The sequence below is a fragment of the Aythya ferina genome (assembly GCF_964211825.1).
Source record: "Aythya ferina genome assembly, chromosome: 27".
In the NCBI taxonomy this organism is placed as follows: Eukaryota; Metazoa; Chordata; class Aves; order Anseriformes; family Anatidae; genus Aythya; species Aythya ferina.
In genome coordinates, this window is record NC_140310.1 from 458,337 (window position 1) to 478,833 (window position 20,497).

Sequence of the window (20,497 nt, forward strand, 5' to 3'; positions counted from 1 at the left end):
GCAGGCACAACCCCCCACAGCCTCCCTGGGGCTGTGTGTTACGGGGTGTACAACCCCTTCCCTGGTGGCCGGCCTCCCCCTCCAGCCTCCCCCAGCCCCGGGGCAGGGCTCACACCCTGCCCTGCTGCTCACACCCCGCTCCCCCAGGGGCCAGGTGGGGCGGTGACAGCCCCAAAAGGAAGAGCCGGAGGCTTTGAGCAGGGTGAGGATTTATTGAGCGTGGAGCAGGAGGGAGAAGCAACGCCCTGGGGGTGTCTCCCTGAGCCTGGCAGGGGGGCTGCCCCGCTGTGCGTGTCCCTGGGGAGCGTGGCAGGACCCCCACGGCTGGCAGGCTCCTTTCTGGCCCCGCCAAACCCCCCAGCCGCGGGCTGCCAAAGGGCTGAAGTCCAAGTGCTGCAGGGAGGTGGGACGCAGGAGGTTGCCCACCCCGGCCCCGTCCTGCTCTCCTCAACAAGGGGCTTTGTGGCCAGCACCACAGCCTGAAACCTCTGGGGAGAGCTCTCAGCAGACTTCGGGCTGCTGGTACTTCCAGAAGGCGATCTCGCCGTCGTCGCTGCAGGAGGCCAGCAGCCCCGGCTCCTTGGGGTTCCAGGCCACGCAGTTGACGTCCTGCGAGTGCGCGCGGGGCACGTGGGCAGTGAGGCTGAAGGTGGGCTGCTGCGGCGTGGACGAGGCGCTCTCCTCGAAGACCCGGATGGCGTCGTCGCCGCAGGCCGTGGCCAGCGCCCCGGTGAGGTGGCACCTGCAGGGGGGCAGCGCCGGGGGTCAGCCCCACTCCCCCCCAAACCAAAGGGAACCGAGAGGGGAGCGGGGCCGCGCCGCCACGCACCACGCCACGTCGTAGATGGTCCTGGAGTGGTAGCCCGACAGGTTGCAGACGCACTTCCAGGTGGGGTCGGTGCCGCTGCACGCCACCCCTGGGCGGCGAGAGGAAAAACTCAGCACCGGGGGTGAATCAAGCAATGCCCCGGGGGCTTGGATGTGTTCCCTGCTGCTCCTCACGGGGCTGAGGGGTGCTCACCTTCCTCGTTGCCCGGCTTGTACTGCTGCCAGATGCGCACCGTCTTGTCGTCGCTGCAGGACGCCAGGCGCTCGCCGCTGCGGTCGAAGGCCAGGCTCCACACGGTGGACTCGTGGCCCTCCAGCGTGGCGCAGCACACCCAGTCGTCCTCCTCCTCGCGGTACAGCTTCACCGTGTCGTCGTAGCTGGCCGAGGCCAAGAGCTGGGGTGGGGAGCAGGGGGCGCTGAGGGGCTGTGCACCCACAGAAAGCCCCCAGCCCCTCGTTGGCGCCGCCCTCACCTCCTGGTTGGGGTGCCACACCACGTGCTTGACGTCCTGCGTGTGCGAGTTGAGGACGCTGACGCACTCGTACTCCTCCTCCTCATCCACTGCGGGCACAGCGCTCCCCGTTAGGGCACTGGGGGGGGAGGACAGGCGGCACAGGGCCCCCCCGGGGTTGTCCCACTCACCTTCCCACACCCACACACTCTTGTCGCGGCTGCAGGTGGCCAGCAGGTTGCCCGAGGGGGCCCAGGCCACCGATTTCACCTCATTCTCATGCCCCTCCAGCGTGGTCACGCACTGCGGAGGGGTCGGGAGGGGGGTCAGGGCGTGGCGGGGTGAGGGCTGGGGGGGCAGGGGCCGGGCGGGGGCCTCACCTCGAAGCCGTCGTCGCCCTTCTTCCAGATGCAGGTGGTGGCGTCGAAGCTGGCGGAGGCCAGGTAGGAGCCGCAGGGCGACCAGGCCACGCGCCGCACCGTGCGCTGGTGCCCCTCCCCCAGCACCGCCCGGCACGCCCAGCCCGGCCCTGGGGGGGGAACGGGGGGGGGCGAGGGAGGGGGTGTGGCCTCAGGCCCCGCCCACCCCTGCAGGCCCCACCCCTGCTGCCATCAGGCCCCGCCCCCAGCACCACCCTGTCCTCTCCCTGCCTTTAGCCCCGCCCTTACCTTTAAGCCCCGCCCCTCGCGGCCCCACCCTCCCCATGACCCCTCCCACATCGTGCCTTTGGCCCCGCCCCCTGTGCTGTGCCCCCGCCCTCACACCTCGTGGCCCCGCCCCCTTCACCTCCCATGGCCCCGCCTCCAGCCCTGTGGCCACGCCCCTCCCGCAGAGCTCCCATGGCCCCGCCCCCACTCCCTGGGGCTCCTCCCCCAGCTCCCACAGCCCCGCCCCTCCCCACAGCCCCTCCGCGGCCCCACCCACCTCTTGTGGCCCCGCCCCCTGCGACCCCACCCCCTCCCTTGCCTCACCCCTGCCCCTGACCCCGCCCATAACCCCCTGACCCCGCCCCCTTGCCCCACCCCTCTCCCTGACCCCGCCCCCTTCCCATGGCCACGCCCCTTCCCGTAGCCACGCCCCCTGGCTCCTGGCCCCGCCCCGCACCTTCCCTCGCCCAGAGCCGCACGGTTCGGTCCCCGCCGCAGGACGCCAGGAGGCCGCCGCCGGGGCTCCAGGCCAGGAACCAGCAGCGGGCCTCGGGGTGCGCGGCCACCCGGCACAGCGGCTGCAGCGCCTCCTTCATGCCGCCCGCCGCCGCCGGAAGCGGAAGAAGCGGAAGCAGCCGAGCCGCGGGGCGGGGCCGGAAGCGGAACCGGACCGCGGCCGGAAGCGGAACCGGAGCCGGGAGCCGGGGCCGGGGCCGGGCGCCATGTACACCCCCGGCGGGCCGGGGCTGCCCGGCGGGCGGCGGCGGAGGGGGGCGGCGGGCGGCGGGGCCGGCGGCGGAGGCGGGGGGGGGCTGCCGAAGCAGCCGGAGCGGAGCCTGGCGTCGGCGCTGCCCGGGGCGCTGTCCATCACGGCGCTCTGCACGGCGCTGGCCGAGCCCGCCTGGCTCCGCATCCACGGCGGCACCTGCGGCCGGCAGGAGCTGGGCGTCGCCGATGTGCTGGGCTACGTGGAGCCCGAGCTGCTGCGCGGTGAGACCGGGGGCACGGGGACGGACCGGGACCGGGAGGGGAAGGGGCAGGGGCAGGGGCAGGGGTAGGGGGTTTATGGGCCGATCCCGGGGCTTTAGGGCCCGATCCCGGTGGGTTTGGGGCCTGAGAAAGGGGTTTGGGGCCGGGGAAGGGGTGTAGGGTCCAGTCCCGGGGGTTAAGGGTAGGTCACCGGGGTTTAGGGCCTGATCCCAGGGGGCTTAGGGCCCGATCCGTGGTCTTCAGGGCCTGGGAAGGGGGTTTGGGGCCGGGAGAAGGGGTGTAGGGTCCAGTCCCTGAGGTTAGGGGCTGGGGAGCAGGGGTAGGGGCAGGTCCTGGGGGTTTAGGGCCTGATCCCGGGGGTTTAGGGCCCGATCTGGGGCCTTCAGGGCCTGGGAAGGGGGTGAGGGGCCGGCCCTAGGGGTGTAGGGTCCAGTCCCTGGGGTTAGGGGCTGGGGAGCAGGGTTAGGGGCAGGTTCCAGGGGTTTAGGGCCTGATTCCGGGGGGGTTAGGGGTCGATCCCGGGGGTTTAGGGTCCGATCCGGGGGCTTCAGGGCCTTGGAAGGGGGTTAGGGGCCGGGAGAAGGGGTGTAGGGTCCAGTCCCGGAGGTTAGGGGCAGGTCCTGAGGGTTTGGGGGCCTGGGACGGGGGTCAGGGAGTGGCCCAAGGGGTGTAGGGACTGGGCTAAGGGGTGTAGGGGCTGGGGAACGGGGGTGGGTAGGAGCTGGTCTTAGGGTGTAGGGTCAGGCTCTGGGGCTGTAACAACCGGGGGAGGGGGGTGTGGGGCTTGACCCCGGGGAGTTAGGGGCCAGGGAAAGGGATGTAGGGGCAGATCCCAGGGTTTTAGGGACCAGGGAAGGGGGTTAGGAGCCAGTCCTAGGGGTGTAGGGTCCAGTCTCGGGGCTTTAGGGGCCTGGGAATAGGGGTAGGGGTTGGGGGAAGGGGGTTAGGGACTGGCCCTGGGGGTGTAGGGACTGGGGGAAGGGGTGTGGGGGCAGATCCTGGCAGGTCAGGGGAAGGGGGTTAGGAGCCGGTTCCTGGGGGTGTGGGGTCAGGCCCTGGGGGTGTAGGAAGCAAGGGGTTTAGGGGCAGATCCTGGGGGTTTAGTTTGTTCCCAAGGGAAGCAGAGGGGCAACGCTGATCCCTGGGGACAGCACCAGGAGCTGAGGGGACAGCACGGAGCTGGGACGGGGAGCTTGGGGTGGGTGGCAGGGAGGGGACCTGCACCCAGAGGTGGTCAGGAGCTGGGAGGGGCTCCCGGGGACGTGGGGGCTTCTCCCGGCTGAGGCCCCTCACTGCAAGAAGGGCATCGAGAAGAGGGCTGGAGAAGAGGAGGCTCAGGGCAGAGCTCATTGCTCCCTGCAACTGCCTGGAAGGAAGGGGTGGGGGGCTGGGGGGCGGCCTCTGCGCACAGGGAACTGACAGGAGCAGAGGGAACGGCCTCGAGTTGTGCCAGGGGAGGTTCAGGTGGGGAATGAGGAGCCATTGCTGCTCAGACAGAGCAGGCAGGCACTGGGACGGGTTGCCCAGGGAGGTGGGGGAGTCCCCGTCCCTGGAGGTGTTCAAGGAGGGGTTGGACGTGGTGCTTGGGGATCGGGTCAGTGGTGACGGTGGTGGTAGGGGCTGTGGGTACAGGGTGAGGAGGGATTTTCCAACCGTGATGATTTCTGCAGTTCGCTCAGCCAGCACTCAGGCTCACGGATTCATTTTTGGTGGTGCTGAGTGGAGGCAGCGGCAGGGCTCCGGGGAGGGGGTCCCCTCCAGCTCGGGTTATCCCGTGGGGCAGCCTGGTTGGAAGCTCCCCCTGCCCCAAACACCACGCTCCTGGGAGGCCCCAGGCTGTAAGTCCAGCTCTGTGCCACCCGGGGCAGACAGGCAGACAGACAGACAGACAGACCGACCACTCGTGCCCGCTGTGGCTTTTAGCCAAGGTTCCAACTTCCCCCGGGATCCCCCTCGCTGCTTCTCCTTTGGTGCTGGAGCCGGGAAGTGCTCCCCACCCCCCCGCAGGGCCCGGGGAGCACCAGAGCAGCTTGGTGGGGAGATGAGAAGGGGAAGAGGAGGGGAGCAGCGCCCTGCCCTCCCGATACGGGGGGGTTTTGGGGTGGCCGAGCCGTGCCCTGCAGCGGGGGCGTTTGGGACACACGGTTCCGAGGGACTCGTGCCTGCCCTTTCCTTCTCCCTCTCCCCACCCACGGGTGTTTTTCTGGCGCAAACCCACCCGGTTTCCCCGCATGGGATCACCCCCACACGCCTTTAGGGCAAACACCCTTGGTATTTGTAGGGTCACCGCGGTGCAGAGCCCCGGTGAGCTGCCAGGAAGAGGATCCTGCCCCGTCTGCACGCTAATTTCCCCTAATTGAAGGGTTTGTCCCCAGGCCGGGTCAGGTGCTGCTCGTAAACAGCTCCCAGGGAGGTGACTCCTGGGGTGCTCAGCCCAGCCCGGGGTGGGTCCGGCAGCACCTTGGCTGGCCCCAGGGCTCGGCGTGCCCAAGATGGGGGTAAATGGGGTTGGGTTCTGCGGGGTGACCCCGGCAGCACCGAAATGTCCTGGGGAGGTGCGGGACCAGGCTTCCTTCAGCTCCGGAGCTGAGCGGTGTCAGAGCAAGGAGGCTCCCCGGTAAACTCCCAGTTCATACAAAACAAGGAACCTGCGCGGCCCTGTTTGGAGGCGTTCCCTCAGCTTTCATTTCCACTGCAGCAGCACCCCATAAAATGCCCTGCCCGCAGCTAACAAAGGTCGGGTTCATGGAGGGCAGAGGTGCACAGCACCACTTCTCCAAGCCCGGAGGAGAGCTCTGCAGGGTGAAACCGTCGGGGCACTGGGGAGGGGTCAGGTCAAGAGGGCAGCTTGCCGCCGTGCTCAGCAGCCCCATGTCCCCGCAGATTACTGCATGAACCCCCAGACCGTGCTGCTGCTCCGCGTCATCGCCGCCTTCTGCTTCCTGGGCATCATCTGCAGCCTCTCGGCCTTCCTGCTGGACGTCTTCGGGCCCAAGCACCCGGCGCTGAAGATCACGCGCCGCTACGCCTTCGCCCACATCCTCACAGGTAGCGCCGGGCAGGGCTGTCGCTGCAGCCGCATGGGGAAACCCCAGATTCCCTTCCCTGATCCGAGGAAAGGGGTTTTCAGCTCGGGGCTGCGCTGCCCAGCCGATGTGCAGAGCTCTTCCTTAGCTCTGTCTGCAGCCAGAGCAGCCTCAGAGCCCTCAAGGGCAGCTCTGGCCTCCGAATCGGAGCTAAATCCTGGGGTCAAAGGTCAGGGGTGGACACCAAGCGCCTCCAAATGGGCACGGGGCGGTGAGCTGTGCTTCTCAAAGGGCTCCCGTGGCGCAGATCCGTGCCCTTGTGGGGAAGGTCGGGTGCTGTGAGTCAGCCTCAGGAGGTTTACATCCCCTGAGCCCTGCCAGCACGTCAGGGCGCTGAGCTGCAGAGCCCACGGCGTGGGGCTCAGGGCACCGAGGTGTCCGTGCAGCTCCTTCTGGGTCACAAAATCCCTTCAGCTTCGCGGCCTCGCTGCTCCTCCTCCTTTATCATGAGCCGGGTGAGCTGGTTTGCTTCCTCAGAGCCACGCCAGGGGAGCTCCTTTATTTTTCTGCTGCTTTTCCTCCTTAGCCCGGCTCCCCCACAGAGATGGGGACAAACACCCTTAGCACAGCAGCGTCCAGGCTCACAGGGAGGCGCTCAGCCTCTTCTTTCCCTGCTGGCCTGGAGGCAGAGGGGAGGCTCCGTCAGGCTGCGCTCCTCTCCCTGCTGCTTTCCTCCCTCCTGTGATGAATTTCAGCCTTCTGGTACCTCCACGGGCTGGGCAGGCTCTTTTTTTGCCCCAATACCTCGCTCTCTGCCTGCTCCACTCCCCTGGCAAGCAGAGCACGGCCGTGGGGGGGCTCCTGCCTTAGCCACAAAGTAAACTCACTGATTTTTATTCCTTCCTGGTGCCTCAACCGCTGTCCTTCCCCCCCGCCCCCAGTCCTGCAGTGCGCCACCGTCATCGGCTTCTGCTACTGGGCCTCGGAGCTGATCCTGGCGCAGCAGCAGCAGCACAAGAAGTACCACGGCTCCCAGGTCTACGTCACCTTCGCCGTCAGCTTCTACCTGGTGGCGGGGGCCGGGGGCGCCTCCATCCTCGCCACGGCCGCCAACCTGCTGCGCCACTACCCCACCGAGGAGGAGGAGCAGGCCCTGGAGCTGCTGTCGGAGATGGAGGAGAACGAGCCCTACCCGGCCGAGTACGAGGTGATCAACCAGTTCCAGCCACCCCCGGCGTACACCCCCTGAGGCCGCCGCGGCTCCGGGGCGCGGGCAGGGCTCCGTGCCCCCCCCCAAAACTTGCCCTCCCCCGGGGCTGCCGGTCCCGGCTGCTTCGCCGTGGGGGCGCCGTGCTGGCTGTCCCGCGCGAAGGACTGGTTTTAGAGTTGGATTTAGAGACGGGGGCGAGCCCCGAGGCCGCCCCCCGAGCCCTCCTTCCCCCCCTGCGGACCACGGGGCACCGCGACGGAGGCTGCGAGCTCGGCCCCAGCCCACCCTGCCTGCACCACCAGGTACACGCGTGTGCCAGCGTGTCGGTGCGCGCAGAGAGGCGCCGTGGGAGAGGAGGGGGCTGCAGCAGCCCCAGCAGGGGGGCAGGCACAGCACCACCCCCCCCCGGCACCGCTCCCCTCCTGCGGCTCGTGCCCATGGCACGCGTTTTGCACTTTACTCCTGAGGCTCGCCGCCCACTGGGGGTGCTTCCAGGACGTCGCCGTGCCCGCGGTGAGGCTGGCGGGGGGAGTCACAGCACCTCCCCGGGCTGCAAACCCAAGGAAAATCCCGAGGTTTTTGTACGGCGCCGGCCCCGAGAAGCAGCTCCGAGGTGGGCGCTTGTGGCTGTGGCTTTTATGCAAGTTCCTGACCTCCGCGGAAATGGGACTGGTTTGCTTTTCGCTCCCTTTTAATGTTTTTTTCTGCCCCGCTTTTAATGAATGAATTCACCGCCCCGCTCCTCCGCCAGCCCCGAGGGATGCTGCCGGGAGCCGCGCGGTGCCGAGAGTCCCGCAGCCAAACCCAGACGGCAGCCAGCAAGGAGAGCAGCCTTGTTTTGGGGCCGTTTGGGGCAAATTGAGCAGGGAAAGCTGCGCGGGGTGGGTGTGCCAGCCCGGGAGCAGCGGGGCGGCTCGGCAGAGGTGCGGGGGGCTCCAGGAGGAGTTTTAGGGCCGGCACGCTGCGCGATGCTGCTCCCCTCTTCCAAATGCTCCTCACCCCATTCCCTGCCCTGCTGCTTCATCCCGCTTGCTCCTCTTCCTCCTCCTGCTGTCTGGGCAGGATTCGGCCGCCCGCTGGGGCTCAGGATGTGACCGGGGGTGGCTCCGTCACAGCCCCAAAACCATCGGGGCTTTGGTCCGGGCACCGGCAGCGTCATCTGAAGGGTCCAGCACAGCCCCAGTGCTGTTCTCCCCGTCCCACCACCCCGCTGCTGCCCCCTCGGCCAAAAATAACCAGGTCTGGGGGTGCTGGGGTGTCCGGAAAATGATTTGGGTTCCCCCCCTTCCCCCCCCGGCGCCTCTATGCAAGGGAGGGCTCGTCTGTAAATAGTCTTGTGCATAAACACTGTATTTCTGTAAAAACCCCAAAAAAGGAAAAGGACGCGACGCCCCCACCCTACTAACAAACGTAGCTCCAGGAGGTCGGGGCGGGACGCGGGGGGGTCCCCGAGGTGTCGGGGTGGGAGGGGGGGGCCACGTGCCACCCCTCTGTCACTGTCCCCGTGTCCCCCACACCCCGCACCTCGGCCCCGTCCCGCGCCCTGCCCTTTTCCAGAGGAATAAACCCGTGTACATAGTGCCCGGTGCCTGCCTGCGCTTTGTTCCCAAAACCAGGGGCGGGGGGTTCGGGGCCGGGTTTTATCCTAAAGCTGTGGGGGGGGGCTCCGCGCTGCTCCCCCCTCGTGCTGCTCTGCGCCCCGATAAATATCCCCGCTGTCTGCTGCTGTCCTCCACCCCAAAAAACGTCCCTGCCACGCACCCCACTTGGCAGCCCCTCCTAAGTCCCCCCCCCGATCCTTGCGCCCCTATAAAGGCCTGTGCTGCCCTGCCCCATGCCCTGTGCACCCCACGAAATGCCCTCGCCTGCGCCCCGTTGCCCTGCACCCCTCTAAGCGCCTGTGCCAGAACCCCAAGAAATGCCCCTGGACTGCACCCGCTGCCACGCACCCCAATAAATACCGGCTGGTGCCCCCACCCCAATAAGTAAAGGCCTGTGCCCTCCGCACCCCAATAAGCACAGGTGAGTGCTCCCACCCCAATAAATAAGGGTCTGAGTCCCCACACCCCAATAAATAAAGTCCTGTGCCCCCATATCCCAATAAAGTCCTGCCCACCCCAATAAATAAAAGGCGTGTGCCCTGCACCCCCATAAAGGGCTGTGCCCTCAGCACCCCAATAAATAGTGGCCTGTACCCCCACACCCCAATAAACAAAGTCCAGGTGCCCCCCGCACCCCAACAAATAGAGGTTGGTGCTGCGCACCCCAATACATAACGTCCTGTGGCCCCATACCCCAATGAATATAGGCCTGTGCTGTGCACCCCAATAAATAAAGGCTGGTGCTCCAAACCCCAGTAAATAAAGTCCGTGGCCCCCACACCCCAAAAAATAAAGGCCTGTACCCAGCACCCCAATAAATAGTGGCCTGTCCTCCTGCACCCCAATAAATAAAGGCTGGTGCCCCAAACCCCCATAAATAAAGTCCTGTGCCCCCGAAACCCAATAAATCGAGGTCTGTGCCCCCTGGACCCCAATAAATCAAGGCTGGTGTCCCCCACCCCAATAAATACAGGCACCCCATAAAGGGCTGTGCCCCCCGCCCCCCAGTAGTGCCCTGTGCCCCCGCACCCACAATTAGGGGCGGCTGCCCCCGACCCCACAGCCCCCGGCCCCATCCAGCCCCGTGCCCCCCAGCCCCGCCCCCCTCCTTAAGCCCCGCCCCCCCTCGCCCTGTCCCCGCCCACCCCCTGCAGACCCCGCCCACCCCCTCCTTCCCCACCCAATCGCCGCGCGGGGCGGCGGCGGCGGCGCCCAATGAGGAGCGGGCGGCGCGGCGCGCTGACGTCAGACGCCGCGCGACGGCGGCGGGGGCAGAGCGGCGGCATGTTGCAGCCGCGGCGGCCGCTCCTCGGCCTCCTCGCCCGGGCCTCGCGCCTGGGCCTCCGCCCGCCGGCCTCGGGCCTGCCGCCGCCTCCTCCCCGCCCTCCTCCTCCTCCCTCTCCTCCCGCCGGGGGCCAGGCGGGGCGGCGCGGCCTGCTGGGCCTGCTGGGCCTGCTGCACTGCGGCTCCGGCGGCGGGCAGCGAGCGAGGAGGCCGCGGAGGGGCCGGCAGCGGGGGGGCGGCGGGGCTGAGGAGAGAGGGGGAGGAGGGGGGGGGCGGCGGGCAGCAGCAGGAGGAGGAGGAGGAGGAGGAGGAGGAGGGCCCGGGGGGGGGCGGGGGCTGGCCCGGGGCCGCCCCGCCCTCGCCGCCGCCCGCCTCATGGCCGCCCTGGCCGGGGTCTTCGTGTGGGACGGGCAGCGCATCGAGGAGGAGGAGCTGCAGCGGTGCGTGCCCCCCGACCCCCACCCCGCGCCCCCCCCTTCCCCGAGGGTCCTGACTCGCAGGGACCCCCCTCGAGCTCCCCGGGGTGCCCCCTGAGCCCCCGGATCTGTTGGGGTCCCCAGCTCCTGGGGATGTCTCTGAGCCCCCACAGCCGGGGGGAGCTCTGAGATCTTGGGGGTGCCCCTGAGCCCCCCCCCCCATGCCTGAGGGTGGTCACAAACCGCCATGGAGGGTCCTTGCCCACCCCCCAAGCCCCCCATGTCAGAGGTTCCCCCCCCAAAGCCCTTGGGGGCGTCCCCCAAGCCCCTGGGGATATCCGTGACCCCCCCCTTCTCCCCTCATGCCTGAGGGTGGCCCTGAACACCCGCAGAGGGTCCTTGCCCACCCCCTAGGCAGGGGGACCCCCCCAAATTCCTGGGGATGCTGCCTGAGCCCCCACATCTGGAAGTGCCCCCCCAGACTTCTGGGAATGTCCCTGACCCCCCCCCCATGCTTGGGGTGCCCCCCAAACCCTCAGGGAGGTCCCCAACTCCCCCCCCCCTTACCACAAAATCCTAAGTCTTGTGGTCCCCCTAAAGCCCCTGGGGAAGCCCCCTGGCACCCTCAGGCATGGGATTAACCCCAGAACCGACAGGGAAGGTCCCTAATTCCCCCCCCCAAAAATCTCAGGGTGCCCCCAGGCTGGGGATGTCCCACCAAACCCATGGGGTGGGCGCCCCCCAGACACCCTAGGGTGCCCTCACTATGGTGGGATGGGGCCAGGTTGGGTCTTTTTGGCGTTTTTTTGATGGCTTTTTGGGATCGCCCTGGCTTCGTTGCAGCGTAATTAGTGAGTACAGGCTGGGACCTGGGGGGGGGGTAATTAAAACTTAATGGGCAGCTCTGGCACGCCGCGGCAGCGCCGCCTTTTCCTCCTCTTCAATTCCAGCTCCCAGCGCCTCGAGCGCGCGGCCGCGCCGTCCTGTGGGTGCTCAGCGCCCTGTAGGGGCTCAGTACCTGGCACTGCATTAAGGAGCTTAGCTAATAATCAATTAAATCCTCGCCTTAACGAGGCCCGCCCCTCGCTTGCACCCCTCCCCCCTGCTTTGGGGCAGCTTGGGGTGCTTCAGGGGTGCGCTGCTGACCTTTGTGCAGCCCAGGAGAGGAGAAATCCCATTTTATTCCCGAGGGAGGCGGCTCGCCCACGTGCCACGAGGTGTTTTGGGGCCGGTATGGGGACGGCAAACCCGGCGCCACGCTTTGTGGTGGCCTCAGCAGGGTTTGGATTAGGAGTGGGATTAAACTCGGGGCCGAGCCGCTCGCTTCAAGGTTACGGGGACGGCCCCAATCCCCTCCCCGTGCCCTCGCCTTGGTGTCCCTGCTCCCCTCCTCGTGCCTTCGCTCTGGGTTTGGGGTTGGAGGCCCTGAGCCGATTTGCTCAGGAGCCAGCAGGGTGCGAGCTGCGCCTCAGGGGATTAAAAAACCCTTTGGTGTGGAGCTCGTCTGGGGCTTCGGGACGTGGAGGGGGAAAGGGGGGAGGAAACCCAGGAGTTTGGGGCAGAAAATGCCCACGAGCTGCTGGGCTCTGAGCCCTCGCTCTTCCCCAAGTGCTCGATCCCAGCAGCTGCAGCAGCACAGGCCCGTTTTGGGGGAATTTAAGCTCTTTTATCACATTTTTACTCTTTGCACACCTCAGGGGGCGGGAGGTAGGGACGGGGCGTGTTTCCCGGCAGGTGCTGCCGCTGGGTTTATTTGGGTTTTTGTTTTGTTTTCTGCTCGCTGCCGCCTCAGGCAGAGGTCAGCCTGACCCCAGGGCCCTGCAGCGGGGCCCGGCTGCTCCCTGTGCCCGAAATAAATCGCGGGGCCTGGCGCTGGCACCCGCTGGGCACGGGGCTGGAACGCTGCCGCTCCTGGCCCTCTGCACGCGGGATGGGGCCGGGCTTTACGCAGGGAGCGGGGCTCCCCCCGTGCCCCACACTTATGGGGTGCAGCTGCCCCCTCCTGCCTGGATCTCTGTGGGGTTTTGTTCCCGGTGTGGGCAGCTCGGGGGCTCCCCGGCACCACCAAGCCGCCCTCACCCGACGAGCGAGACCTGCCTCGCAGCTCCCAGGCGGCGGTTTCATTAAGGCTGATGCTAATTACCCCACCTAATTAGTATCTCGGGGTGGCGGCGGGGCTGGGGGCGCTGCAGGCAGCGAGTGAGGACCCCGTGTCCGCAGGGGGCTGCACCGCGAGCCGGGCGGAGGTTTGATCGTGGGGTGGTGCAGGTGGGGCTGCAGCTCCCAATGGGCAGGTTTTCCCTTTTTTGATGTTTAATTTTGGGGTTTTGGTGGTGTGCAGAGCCCCCCCGTGCTGTCCTCCTGCTGCAGGTGGTCCTCGTGGTCCTCTTTGCCTTATTCCTGCTGGCTGCTGCGTGCAGCTCGGGCTCCAGAGCAGCGCCAGTCCCTCCCCTTCCCTCCCCGTCTCCTCTCGGGGTGCTGCGGGGTCTCCATCCTCCCGTGGGGGCCACCCCCCGAGTGCCCCCCCGGCCCTGGCTGCTGCTCCCACGCTGACTCAGCACCGTGCTGGTGCTGCGAGCGCTCAGTCACTGCCTTCCCCAAACGCTTCATCCTCGTGTCCCTCCTTCTCCTGCTCCGTTCTGCTCCCAACCAAACCCAACCCGACCCTGCTCCCGCTGCAGCCTCGGGAGGTGCTGGGAGCTTTGGCCGCCCCCCTCCTCTCGGGGGAGAATTCTGCCTGCTCCTTCGAGCTCTGCCCCGCCGCCCTCCTGCACCTCCCCTGAGAAGCAGCGCTCACGGAGCTGCCGCTCGTGTCCCGTGGGGGTTTTGGTTCCTCTCCTGGAAGGCAGGGCCCTGCCCTGGGTGCTGCAGCCCCGGCAACTGCTTTTAGCCACGGTGGGCTTCTACCTGGGGAGAGAGAACGCGAGGGGAGCCCCTCCTGAACGCACCAGAGCAAAGTTTCAATGCTCTGTGACAACGCAGGACCCTGGGGACCGAAGTTAAAACACCCGGGGAAGCTGCAGCCCCGCTGGCTGCGTGTTTCACAGCCCAGCGAGTGATCCCTGCTGTTCTGCAGCACCGAGCCCCAGGCGCTGCCTTTAGCTCCGCGTGGAGGCTTTGCAGGTCTCCCGGACTCCGTCCCGTGCCCGGGTTGGTCTCTGACTGCTCTGTGTCCCCCCAGCTCTGCGCAGGAGATGAAGCACATGGAGAACATCTCGGCCATGCTTCGCGGCGGCTCCCCAGACGAGTACCAGCACCCGGACCCCGCGTCGGAGCGGGACGCGGTGCGCGCCCCTGGGGAGCAGCCCTGGGAGATGATCATGGACAAGAAGCACTTCAAGCTCTGGCGGCGCCCCATCGAGGGCACCCACCTCTACCAGTACCGAGGTACCGCCCGCTGCGCCCCGCGTGCGGCTTCTTCCCCACATCTGGCACCGGCTGCGCCTCGTGCGTCCTGCCTGGCCTCTGTCTGCAGGAAAAAATGTGAAATCCCGTCCTGTACTTCCCCCTCCCGGGTCCCTTCCCCTCACAGCCCTTCGGGGGGGATCCCAGCCCCAACGCCTGCCTCGGTGCAGCGAGATGAGAAGGGCAGGTTGGCTTCTGGGGTGTAAAACTTGGGTTTGCCCGTGACTGAACGCCTTCTCTTTGCTGCAGTGTTTGGGACGTACACAGACGTGACTCCCAGGCAGTTCTTCAACGTCCAGGTGAGTGGAGCCCGGCTGCCAGGGGGTGGGGAGCAGAAATGGGGAATGGCATCCGTCTGCCCGACCTACCCCCACCCAGGACAGCCTGTAGCATAGACCAGGAGCAGGACGAGGTCATCCCACGCCCTGGTTGGGTTCTGCTGCTCAGCCCAGCTGGAAGTGAGGCGTTGGCACACGCGGGCTGTGCTGGGCTGCAGGAACCCTCCACATCCCTGCTCCTGGCTGCCTCTCACGAGCCCTGCGGGGCAGCGCAGCCCTCCTGCCTTCCCCTTCTCCCGGCATCACCCAGGAGTCTCTAATTCCACGGGGCGAGGAGCAGGGCTGGTTGTTGTCCCGCAGCAGCGCTGGGGGTTCCGTGGCTCTGACTCAGCCTCTCGTTGCTGCCAGCTGGACACGGAGTACAGGAAGAAGTGGGACTCGCTGGTCATCAAGCTGGATGTCATCGAGAGAGACCTGGCCACAGGCTCCGAAGTGATTCACTGGGTGACCCACTTCCCGGTGAGGGATTCCTCCTCCTTTCCTCTCCTGTTTCCTCACCACACCTCCGCAGCAGGCAGGGCTGACGCCGCTTCTCTCTCTCTCTGCCCCCAGTACCCGATGTACTCACGAGACTACGTCTACGTTCGCCGCTACAGCGTGGACAAGGAGAACAACCTGATGGTCCTGGTGTCACGGTACGTGTACGTGGTGTGCCAGCTCAGCCTGGCCAAGCTCCTGAGGTCTTTCTGCCAGGCCGTGAGGTTGGTGGTGCCCCTTGATCCACGGGTCTCACACTAAGGTCACGTCCTGCAGCTGAAATCCTTCATTTCCCACCCGTAAAACAAAGCTGAGACCAACTGCTACGAGCTGGGTGTGGATTTAATGAGCTTTTTCCCAAAATTCCTTCAAAACCAGAAGGAGCTGCCTGAAAATCCAGCCTCATTCTCAAAAGCAGCTCCAGTTCCCACGTAGTGGAGGCTGGGCTGGTGCTGGGCGCCGTCCCTGTGCAGAGCCCATCCTCTGACACCCCCGTCTGTCCCCGCAGGGCTGTGGAGCACCCGAGCGTCCCGGAGGACCCGGAGTATGTTCGGGTGAGGACCTACGAGTCGCAGATGGTTATCCGCCCGCACAAGACCTTTGATGAGGTGTGTCCTGGGGGCTGGGCAGCGCGGGTGTGAGGCTGCTTCTCACCCTAGGGGGTAAGGGCTGCAAGTGCTGGCTCAGGAGCTCGAGGCCCTTCCCACAGGAGTTGGGTGCCCCTGGGGAGCTGAACGCGTTGCTCCAGAGACCCAGATGCCTTCAAAAAAAGCCTCGAGCCTCTTAACATCGAGTGCTACAACCAAATCTTCTCACAACAAGTGCTGCTGGATCTCTGCAGGCTGCCTAGAGCCTGAAGAGGCTGCGTGGGGTCAATGCAGGCAGCTGACTCCTTCCTTCTCCACAAAACCACCTCTAAAAACTCCCCGTGTGCCCTCACCGGCTCTTTCCTGCTCCACACCACCACCGTGCTTCCCTCTTTAACACTTCGTCTGCTTCCTGAGGGCCAGCAGCGCTCGCTGGGGGGGCTGTGGGCAGCCTGCTGGGAGCTCACGGAGCCTCCTCCTCCTGCAGAACGGTTTCGACTACCTGCTGACCTACAGCGACAACCCGCAGACGGTGTTCCCGCGGTACTGCGTCAGCTGGATGGTGTCGAGCGGTGAGTCCTGCCTGCAGCACCGCTGTCTCCTCGCTCCGGGTGCACGTGGGCGCTCCCCCTTTCCCCCTCCTGAGCCCCCTCGGGGCAGGAAAGGTTGAAAATGGTTAAAAATGGGGCTGGTGGTGCTGCAGCTGCCCGTCCCTTTCCGTGGGTAGGGAGCTGTGCCTGGCTTAGGGGCAGCAAGGAGGAAAGAGTCCGGGCAGAATGAGAGCCCAGCAGGATCCTCTTTCATTTTTCACTGAGATGAGCTGGTTTGTCCTTACTTCAGAGCAGCTCTGGGCTGTTATGTCAGCAAACAGGAGAGAAAACTCCTGTAAGTGCAGCACCTGCTGGGACTCCCACAAGGGGGCCGCCCTAAGGCTCCAGCTGCTCGCTGCAGCTCAAGTGGGGGGGGAATAAAACCAAAACCCACTTCTTGCGAAAGCTTGCCTTTTTTTTTTCTTTTTTCCTCTCCCCATCACGTGCTTTGCGGTAGATGGTGGAGTCTGAACGCAGCCGCTCCCCGCATGCAGCACACCAACCTCCTGCCCCCCCCCAGCTCTCTTTTTACCCCACAACCTGGTTTTGCCTGGTTTAAGCCGCTCAGTGCCCCCCTGGGGGCAGTAGGGGCTGGGGGCAGCATCCCCAGACCCCCCTACCTGCACCAGGGCAGCGCTCGCACCTCTCACCTCTTGCTGTGAGGGCCGGGCACGCTGCAGTCGGGCTTTAACTGCAGTGGGGGAGGAAAGGAAACTTTTAGGAGCCTCCTCGTGGGGCTGAGCCCGGTGGGTTTGAGCCCTGCAGCACCTCAGGACCCAGCCGGGCTCACTCCACAGCCACCTGCAGCAGAGCTGGGGCATGAGGGGACTGCCTGGGGCTTGGCCCTGACCTCCTGCATGCTCTGTGCCCTTCCTGCAGAGCCCTCAGTGAGTCAAAGGAGGGATTTGTTTTTGTTTAAAACTAAAACCTCACAAAATACCCCCCAAAAGAGTACCCGGCCCTTGTTCTCAGCCACCACACAGCCTGTTGGAGCTGGGGCTGTTTCACCACCAGGCACGTCTGGGGCGAGGGAGCCTCGCAGCCTGCCTGCCTTGCGGTCGGGCTGAACTCGGGGGCAGGAAATGAGGGGGGGGGAAGAAAAAAAAAGAACCCAAACCAACAAAACGCCTCCGTGGGGCCGCTCTGAGGCGAGCTGGGCCTCAGCTCCTGCTGCTGGGGAGAAAGGAGAGAAACGAGAGCAGGGAGGGGGTGGCGGGGGGGTGGGTGAGAGCCCCGCTGACCCCTGCCTCCCCCCCCAGGTATGCCGGATTTCCTGGAGAAGCTGCACACGGCGGCCCTGAAGGCCAAGAAGCTGGAGCTGGAGGTGCGGGACTATATGGCTGCCAAGCCCCTCGACGGCAGCGGCGGCGGCGAGGGCAAGGCCGGGGTGCCCGCGGCCGAGCACAAGAGCGAGGGCAGCTGCAGCCCGGCCCAGCTGGACTACGCCTAGCGCCCCGGGGGGGGGCTCCCTTCCCACTGTGCCCCTCCCCACGAGCTCAGCGCCCGGTCTGGGTGCTGGGGAAGGGGTCGCTGCCCCCCTTCCCCCCCGGTGTCCCCTTCGTGGCCAGGCCGCTGCGGTGTCGTGTCAGCACCCCCAGTGCCCGTCGATGTTCCCCCCCCCACCCCAAAAAGGAAGCAACGCCTTCATTTGGGGCCTGCCCCCTCCTCATCTCTGCACTCCGGCACCCCAAAATGTTGGGGTCTCCCTTTTGGGGTCTCGCTTTTGGGGTCTCGCCAGCCATCGCGGCCCCGCGCTGCCAGACTGCGCCCAGCGCCCATGGGATCAGCACCGCCCCAGCGCCTCCTTCCCACCAACAGAACTCTCGCCGTGGGCGTCCCAGACTGGGGGAAACTGGGCAAACTGGGGAAGCGGCTCCCCGAGCTGGTTTTTAGCTGCTGCTGCTTTGTGGGGGGGGGGGGCAGAGCTCGGGGTACCGGGGGGAACCTTTCTGCCAGCACCAACCGGGGCACCACGGCCTCCCTGCAGCGTTGGGGGGGACCCCAAAACCACAACCCCCCCTGCTGTCTGCGGTGTCCCCGGGATTTTCTGGCTGTGGGGTGCTGGCTGGGGGGTCCGTGGGGGGGGGGCTCTGTAGGGTGGCAGAAAACCTCAAATAAACGGCCTGTGGTAGCAGCAGCCCCGCTGCTGGGTGGCGGCGAGTCCATACAAATGGCCCCAAATTGTTGGGGTGCGACCCCCCCCCCCAGCTGGGGGGGCAGCTCCGGGCTGCCAAAACCCCTAGAAAGGGGGCTTGGGGCCAGTTGTTGAAGCAGAACAGCCCCTAATTAACCCCCAGTGTTAACGAACCCCTGCGGGGTCTGCCTGGTCCCTGTCCCCCGCTTTGGGGTCTGGGACCCCCTTGTACCCCCCCCAAACAGCCGTGGGGGTGGATTTGTTGTCCCCTTGGTACCCACAGCACCCCACACCTGCTGCTGTTCTGGCACAACATTCCCCCCCCCCCCGGCAGCTCTAATTATTAATTAGCCATTAATTAGCCCCCAGGTGTGGGCCCACCTGCCCCATATAAAGGTTTTGGGGGCATTTCCTCAGGGTTTGGGGTTTGTTGGTGCCATGGCTGGGCTCTGGGTGGGCCTCGGTGCCCTCCTGGGGCTGCTGGCGGGTGAGGGGGGGGCTCCCCTCCCCACTGAGGATTTTGGGGTGGGATTGGGGGCTTTGCCCCCCATTTGGGGGGCATATTTGGGGTTTGGGGTGATATTTGGGGGTTTTTGGGACACCGCCACGGCTGAAGCACCCAGCACTGAGTGCATTGCCCCAAACCCCCCTGGGGGAGGTGTGGGGGGGTTGTAGGGCTGTGGGCCCCCCCGGGAGGGGGTCGTGGCCCCCTCCCCACCCCCTGGTGCTGTGGGGTGCAGGGCTGTGTCCTGCAGGGGGCGCGGGGCAGTGGGGGACCCCAGACCCCACCGAGACCCCGCGGGGCGACGCCATCCTCAGCATCAACAGAGGTGAGGGGGGGCGGCACGGGGGGGGGCGACCCCGACCCCATGTTGGGGCTGAGCCCCCACCCTCACCCCCTGTGCCCCCCCCCCCCCCAGCGCTCGCCCCGCTCCAGGCGCCCGGCACCCTGCTGGAGGGGGACATCGTGCGGGCGGTGAGTTGGGGGGATTTTGGGGGGGGGGTGGGGACATTTTGGGGGGGTCCCGGTGGTGTGGGGGCGCTGATGGCTGCATCCGGCCCCCCCCCAGGCCCCCTCCCGAGCTTTTGGAGCCACGAACCCCAAATGGCCGAAGCGGCGCGGGCTGGTGTGGATCCCCTACGTGCTGTCGGGACGCTTCGGTAGGCGATGCCCGGGCGGTGGGGGGGCACGGGGGGGGCTCAGAGCTGCCCTGGGGGGGCTCAGAGCCGTGCCCCCCCCCCCCCCCCCAGACCCAAGCAGCACCCGGGTGCTGGAGGAGGCGCTGGGGGACCTGGCGAGGCTCACCTGCATCCGCTTCGTGCCCCGCTCCCACCAGCGGGACTTCGTGGCCATCGCCCCCATGGGCGGGTGAGTGGGGTGGGGGGGGGACAGCGAGCCCCCGTGGGGGGGTGGGACACGGGGGGGGGCACCCACGGGTGCTGGGGGACGCCTGCCTGTGGCATGGCCCATGGGCACAGCGCAGGAGCCCCCCAGGCTGCCGAGCATCCGCTGACACCTCATTTTTGTCCTTTTCCTTTTGTATTTTTTTTTTTAATTTTTACCCCCCCCCCCAGGTGTTTTTCCAGCGTGGGCCGTGCGGGGGGGCCGCAGCTCCTCTCCTTGGCCCCCCCGTGCCTGCAGGGGGGCAAAGGGGTGGCCCTGCACGAGCTGCTGCACGCGGTGGGCTTCGGGCACGAGCACAGCCGGCCCGACCGCGACGCCTTCATCAGCATCGCCTGGAGCCACGTCCTGCCCGGTGAGCCCCCCCCCATGCTGGGTGCCCCCCACCCTTGGGTGCTGGGGGGCTGTCACCGCCAGCCCCCCTCTCTCTGACCCCTCTCCCTTTACAGGTTTTGAGGGCAACTTCGTGAAGTCCCGCTCGGCCAACACGCTGGTGGGCTACGACTACTCCTCCGTGCTGCACTACGGCCGGTGAGCGCAGCCCCTCCTCCTGCACCCCCCCAATTGTGTTTTTTTGGGGTGATTTCATTGCTTTTTGGCCTTTTTTCCCCTCTCCCCAGCTACGCCTTCAGCCGCGGGGCCGAGCCCACCATCACACCCCTGCGGGACCCCCGGGCGGTGCTGGGGCAGCGCCGGGGGCTCAGCGCCTCCGACGTGGCGCGGGTCAACCGGCTGTACGGCTGCGCCCAAGGTGGGTGGCACGGGGGGGGGACAGGGGGTGGCAGCACCCCAGGGTGCCCCGTCTGCAGGGTGCGTGACCCCTGCCCTCCATCCAGGGCCCCTGACCGCCGGCACACCGCTCTCCGTGGGGACAAGGACCGAAGCCACCCCGGGGGGGACAGAGCCCACCGCGGGGGGGACAGCGCCGGCGCGGTGCGCGGGGACCGATGCCACCGCCACGTCCCCCTGAGACCCTTGGGTGCCAGGGGCTGGCAGTGCCAATAAATCAGGGTGTTTGTCACTGCTGTCACCTCGATGACTCCCCCCAGGACCTGAGGACCCCCCCCCGGGGCTGCATGTCCCCGTGGGGCCGGGGGGGGACACACGGGG

The 20,497-nt window shown here is 66.8% G+C and overlaps 4 protein-coding genes across 6 annotated transcripts; 3 read left to right on the plus strand and 1 right to left on the minus strand.

Moving 5' to 3' along the window:
• Nucleotides 1–192: 192 nt before the first annotated feature.
• Nucleotides 193–2,523, minus strand: CIAO1 (cytosolic iron-sulfur assembly component 1; the record flags this gene model as incomplete). Its single annotated transcript, XM_084499261.1, has 7 exons — nucleotides 193–742; nucleotides 830–917; nucleotides 1,022–1,223; nucleotides 1,302–1,390; nucleotides 1,472–1,583; nucleotides 1,661–1,809; nucleotides 2,385–2,523. The coding sequence occupies 7 exons, from the start codon at nucleotides 2,521–2,523 to the stop codon at nucleotides 502–504; spliced, it is 1,020 nt and encodes a 339-aa protein (XP_084355387.1). The 3' UTR covers nucleotides 193–501.
• A 14-nt stretch (nucleotides 2,524–2,537) lies between these two features.
• On the plus strand, nucleotides 2,538–7,332 carry TMEM127 (transmembrane protein 127). Its single transcript, XM_084499262.1, has 3 exons — nucleotides 2,538–2,917; nucleotides 5,801–5,965; nucleotides 6,885–7,332. Exons 1-3 carry the CDS (start codon nucleotides 2,650–2,652, stop codon nucleotides 7,190–7,192), a joined length of 741 nt encoding a protein of 246 aa, XP_084355388.1. The 5' UTR covers nucleotides 2,538–2,649; the 3' UTR covers nucleotides 7,193–7,332.
• A 2,986-nt stretch (nucleotides 7,333–10,318) lies between these two features.
• STARD7 (StAR related lipid transfer domain containing 7) lies at nucleotides 10,319–17,988 on the plus strand. The gene is made up of 8 exons (XM_084499284.1): nucleotides 10,319–10,478; nucleotides 13,636–13,841; nucleotides 14,109–14,158; nucleotides 14,546–14,656; nucleotides 14,750–14,832; nucleotides 15,183–15,282; nucleotides 15,749–15,833; nucleotides 17,111–17,988. The coding sequence occupies exons 1-8, from the start codon at nucleotides 10,414–10,416 to the stop codon at nucleotides 17,299–17,301; spliced, it is 891 nt and encodes a 296-aa protein (XP_084355410.1). The 5' UTR covers nucleotides 10,319–10,413; the 3' UTR covers nucleotides 17,302–17,988.
• Nucleotides 17,989–18,138: 150 nt separating this feature from the next.
• ASTL (astacin like metalloendopeptidase) lies at nucleotides 18,139–20,408 on the plus strand. 3 transcript variants are annotated; one of them, XM_084499279.1, is made up of 9 exons: nucleotides 18,139–18,472; nucleotides 18,726–18,815; nucleotides 18,906–18,961; nucleotides 19,056–19,146; nucleotides 19,237–19,354; nucleotides 19,561–19,742; nucleotides 19,837–19,918; nucleotides 20,008–20,138; nucleotides 20,224–20,408. In XM_084499279.1, the coding sequence occupies exons 1-9, from the start codon at nucleotides 18,424–18,426 to the stop codon at nucleotides 20,355–20,357; spliced, it is 933 nt and encodes a 310-aa protein (XP_084355405.1). In that variant the 5' UTR covers nucleotides 18,139–18,423; the 3' UTR covers nucleotides 20,358–20,408. The 3 variants fall into 3 exon arrangements, with proteins under 3 accessions (XP_084355405.1, XP_084355406.1, XP_084355407.1); XM_084499280.1 differs by having other exon boundaries at nucleotides 18,741–18,815; XM_084499281.1 differs by lacking the exon at nucleotides 20,008–20,138.
• Nucleotides 20,409–20,497: the final 89 nt, after the last annotated feature.

Bases quoted from the DNA above. Each gene is read 5' to 3' on its own strand.
- ASTL (XM_084499279.1), top strand. From the start codon at position 18,424: ATGGCTGGGCTCTGGGTGGGCCTCGGTGCCCTCCTGGGGCTGCTGGCG. The intron at 19,355-19,560 runs GTGAGTGGGGTG...CCCCCCCCCCAG, and splicing joins GCCATCGCCCCCATGGGCGG to GTGTTTTTCCAGCGTGGGCC. The intron at 19,919-20,007 runs GTGAGCGCAGCC...CCCTCTCCCCAG, and splicing joins TCCGTGCTGCACTACGGCCG to CTACGCCTTCAGCCGCGGGG.
- STARD7 (XM_084499284.1), top strand. From the start codon at position 10,414: ATGGCCGCCCTGGCCGGGGTCTTCGTGTGGGACGGGCAGCGCATCGAG. The intron at 14,159-14,545 runs GTGAGTGGAGCC...CGTTGCTGCCAG, and splicing joins GGCAGTTCTTCAACGTCCAG to CTGGACACGGAGTACAGGAA. The intron at 15,283-15,748 runs GTGTGTCCTGGG...CTCCTCCTGCAG, and splicing joins CGCACAAGACCTTTGATGAG to AACGGTTTCGACTACCTGCT.
- TMEM127 (XM_084499262.1), top strand. From the start codon at position 2,650: ATGTACACCCCCGGCGGGCCGGGGCTGCCCGGCGGGCGGCGGCGGAGG. The intron at 2,918-5,800 runs GTGAGACCGGGG...ATGTCCCCGCAG, and splicing joins GGAGCCCGAGCTGCTGCGCG to ATTACTGCATGAACCCCCAG. The intron at 5,966-6,884 runs GTAGCGCCGGGC...CCCCGCCCCCAG, and splicing joins CTTCGCCCACATCCTCACAG to TCCTGCAGTGCGCCACCGTC.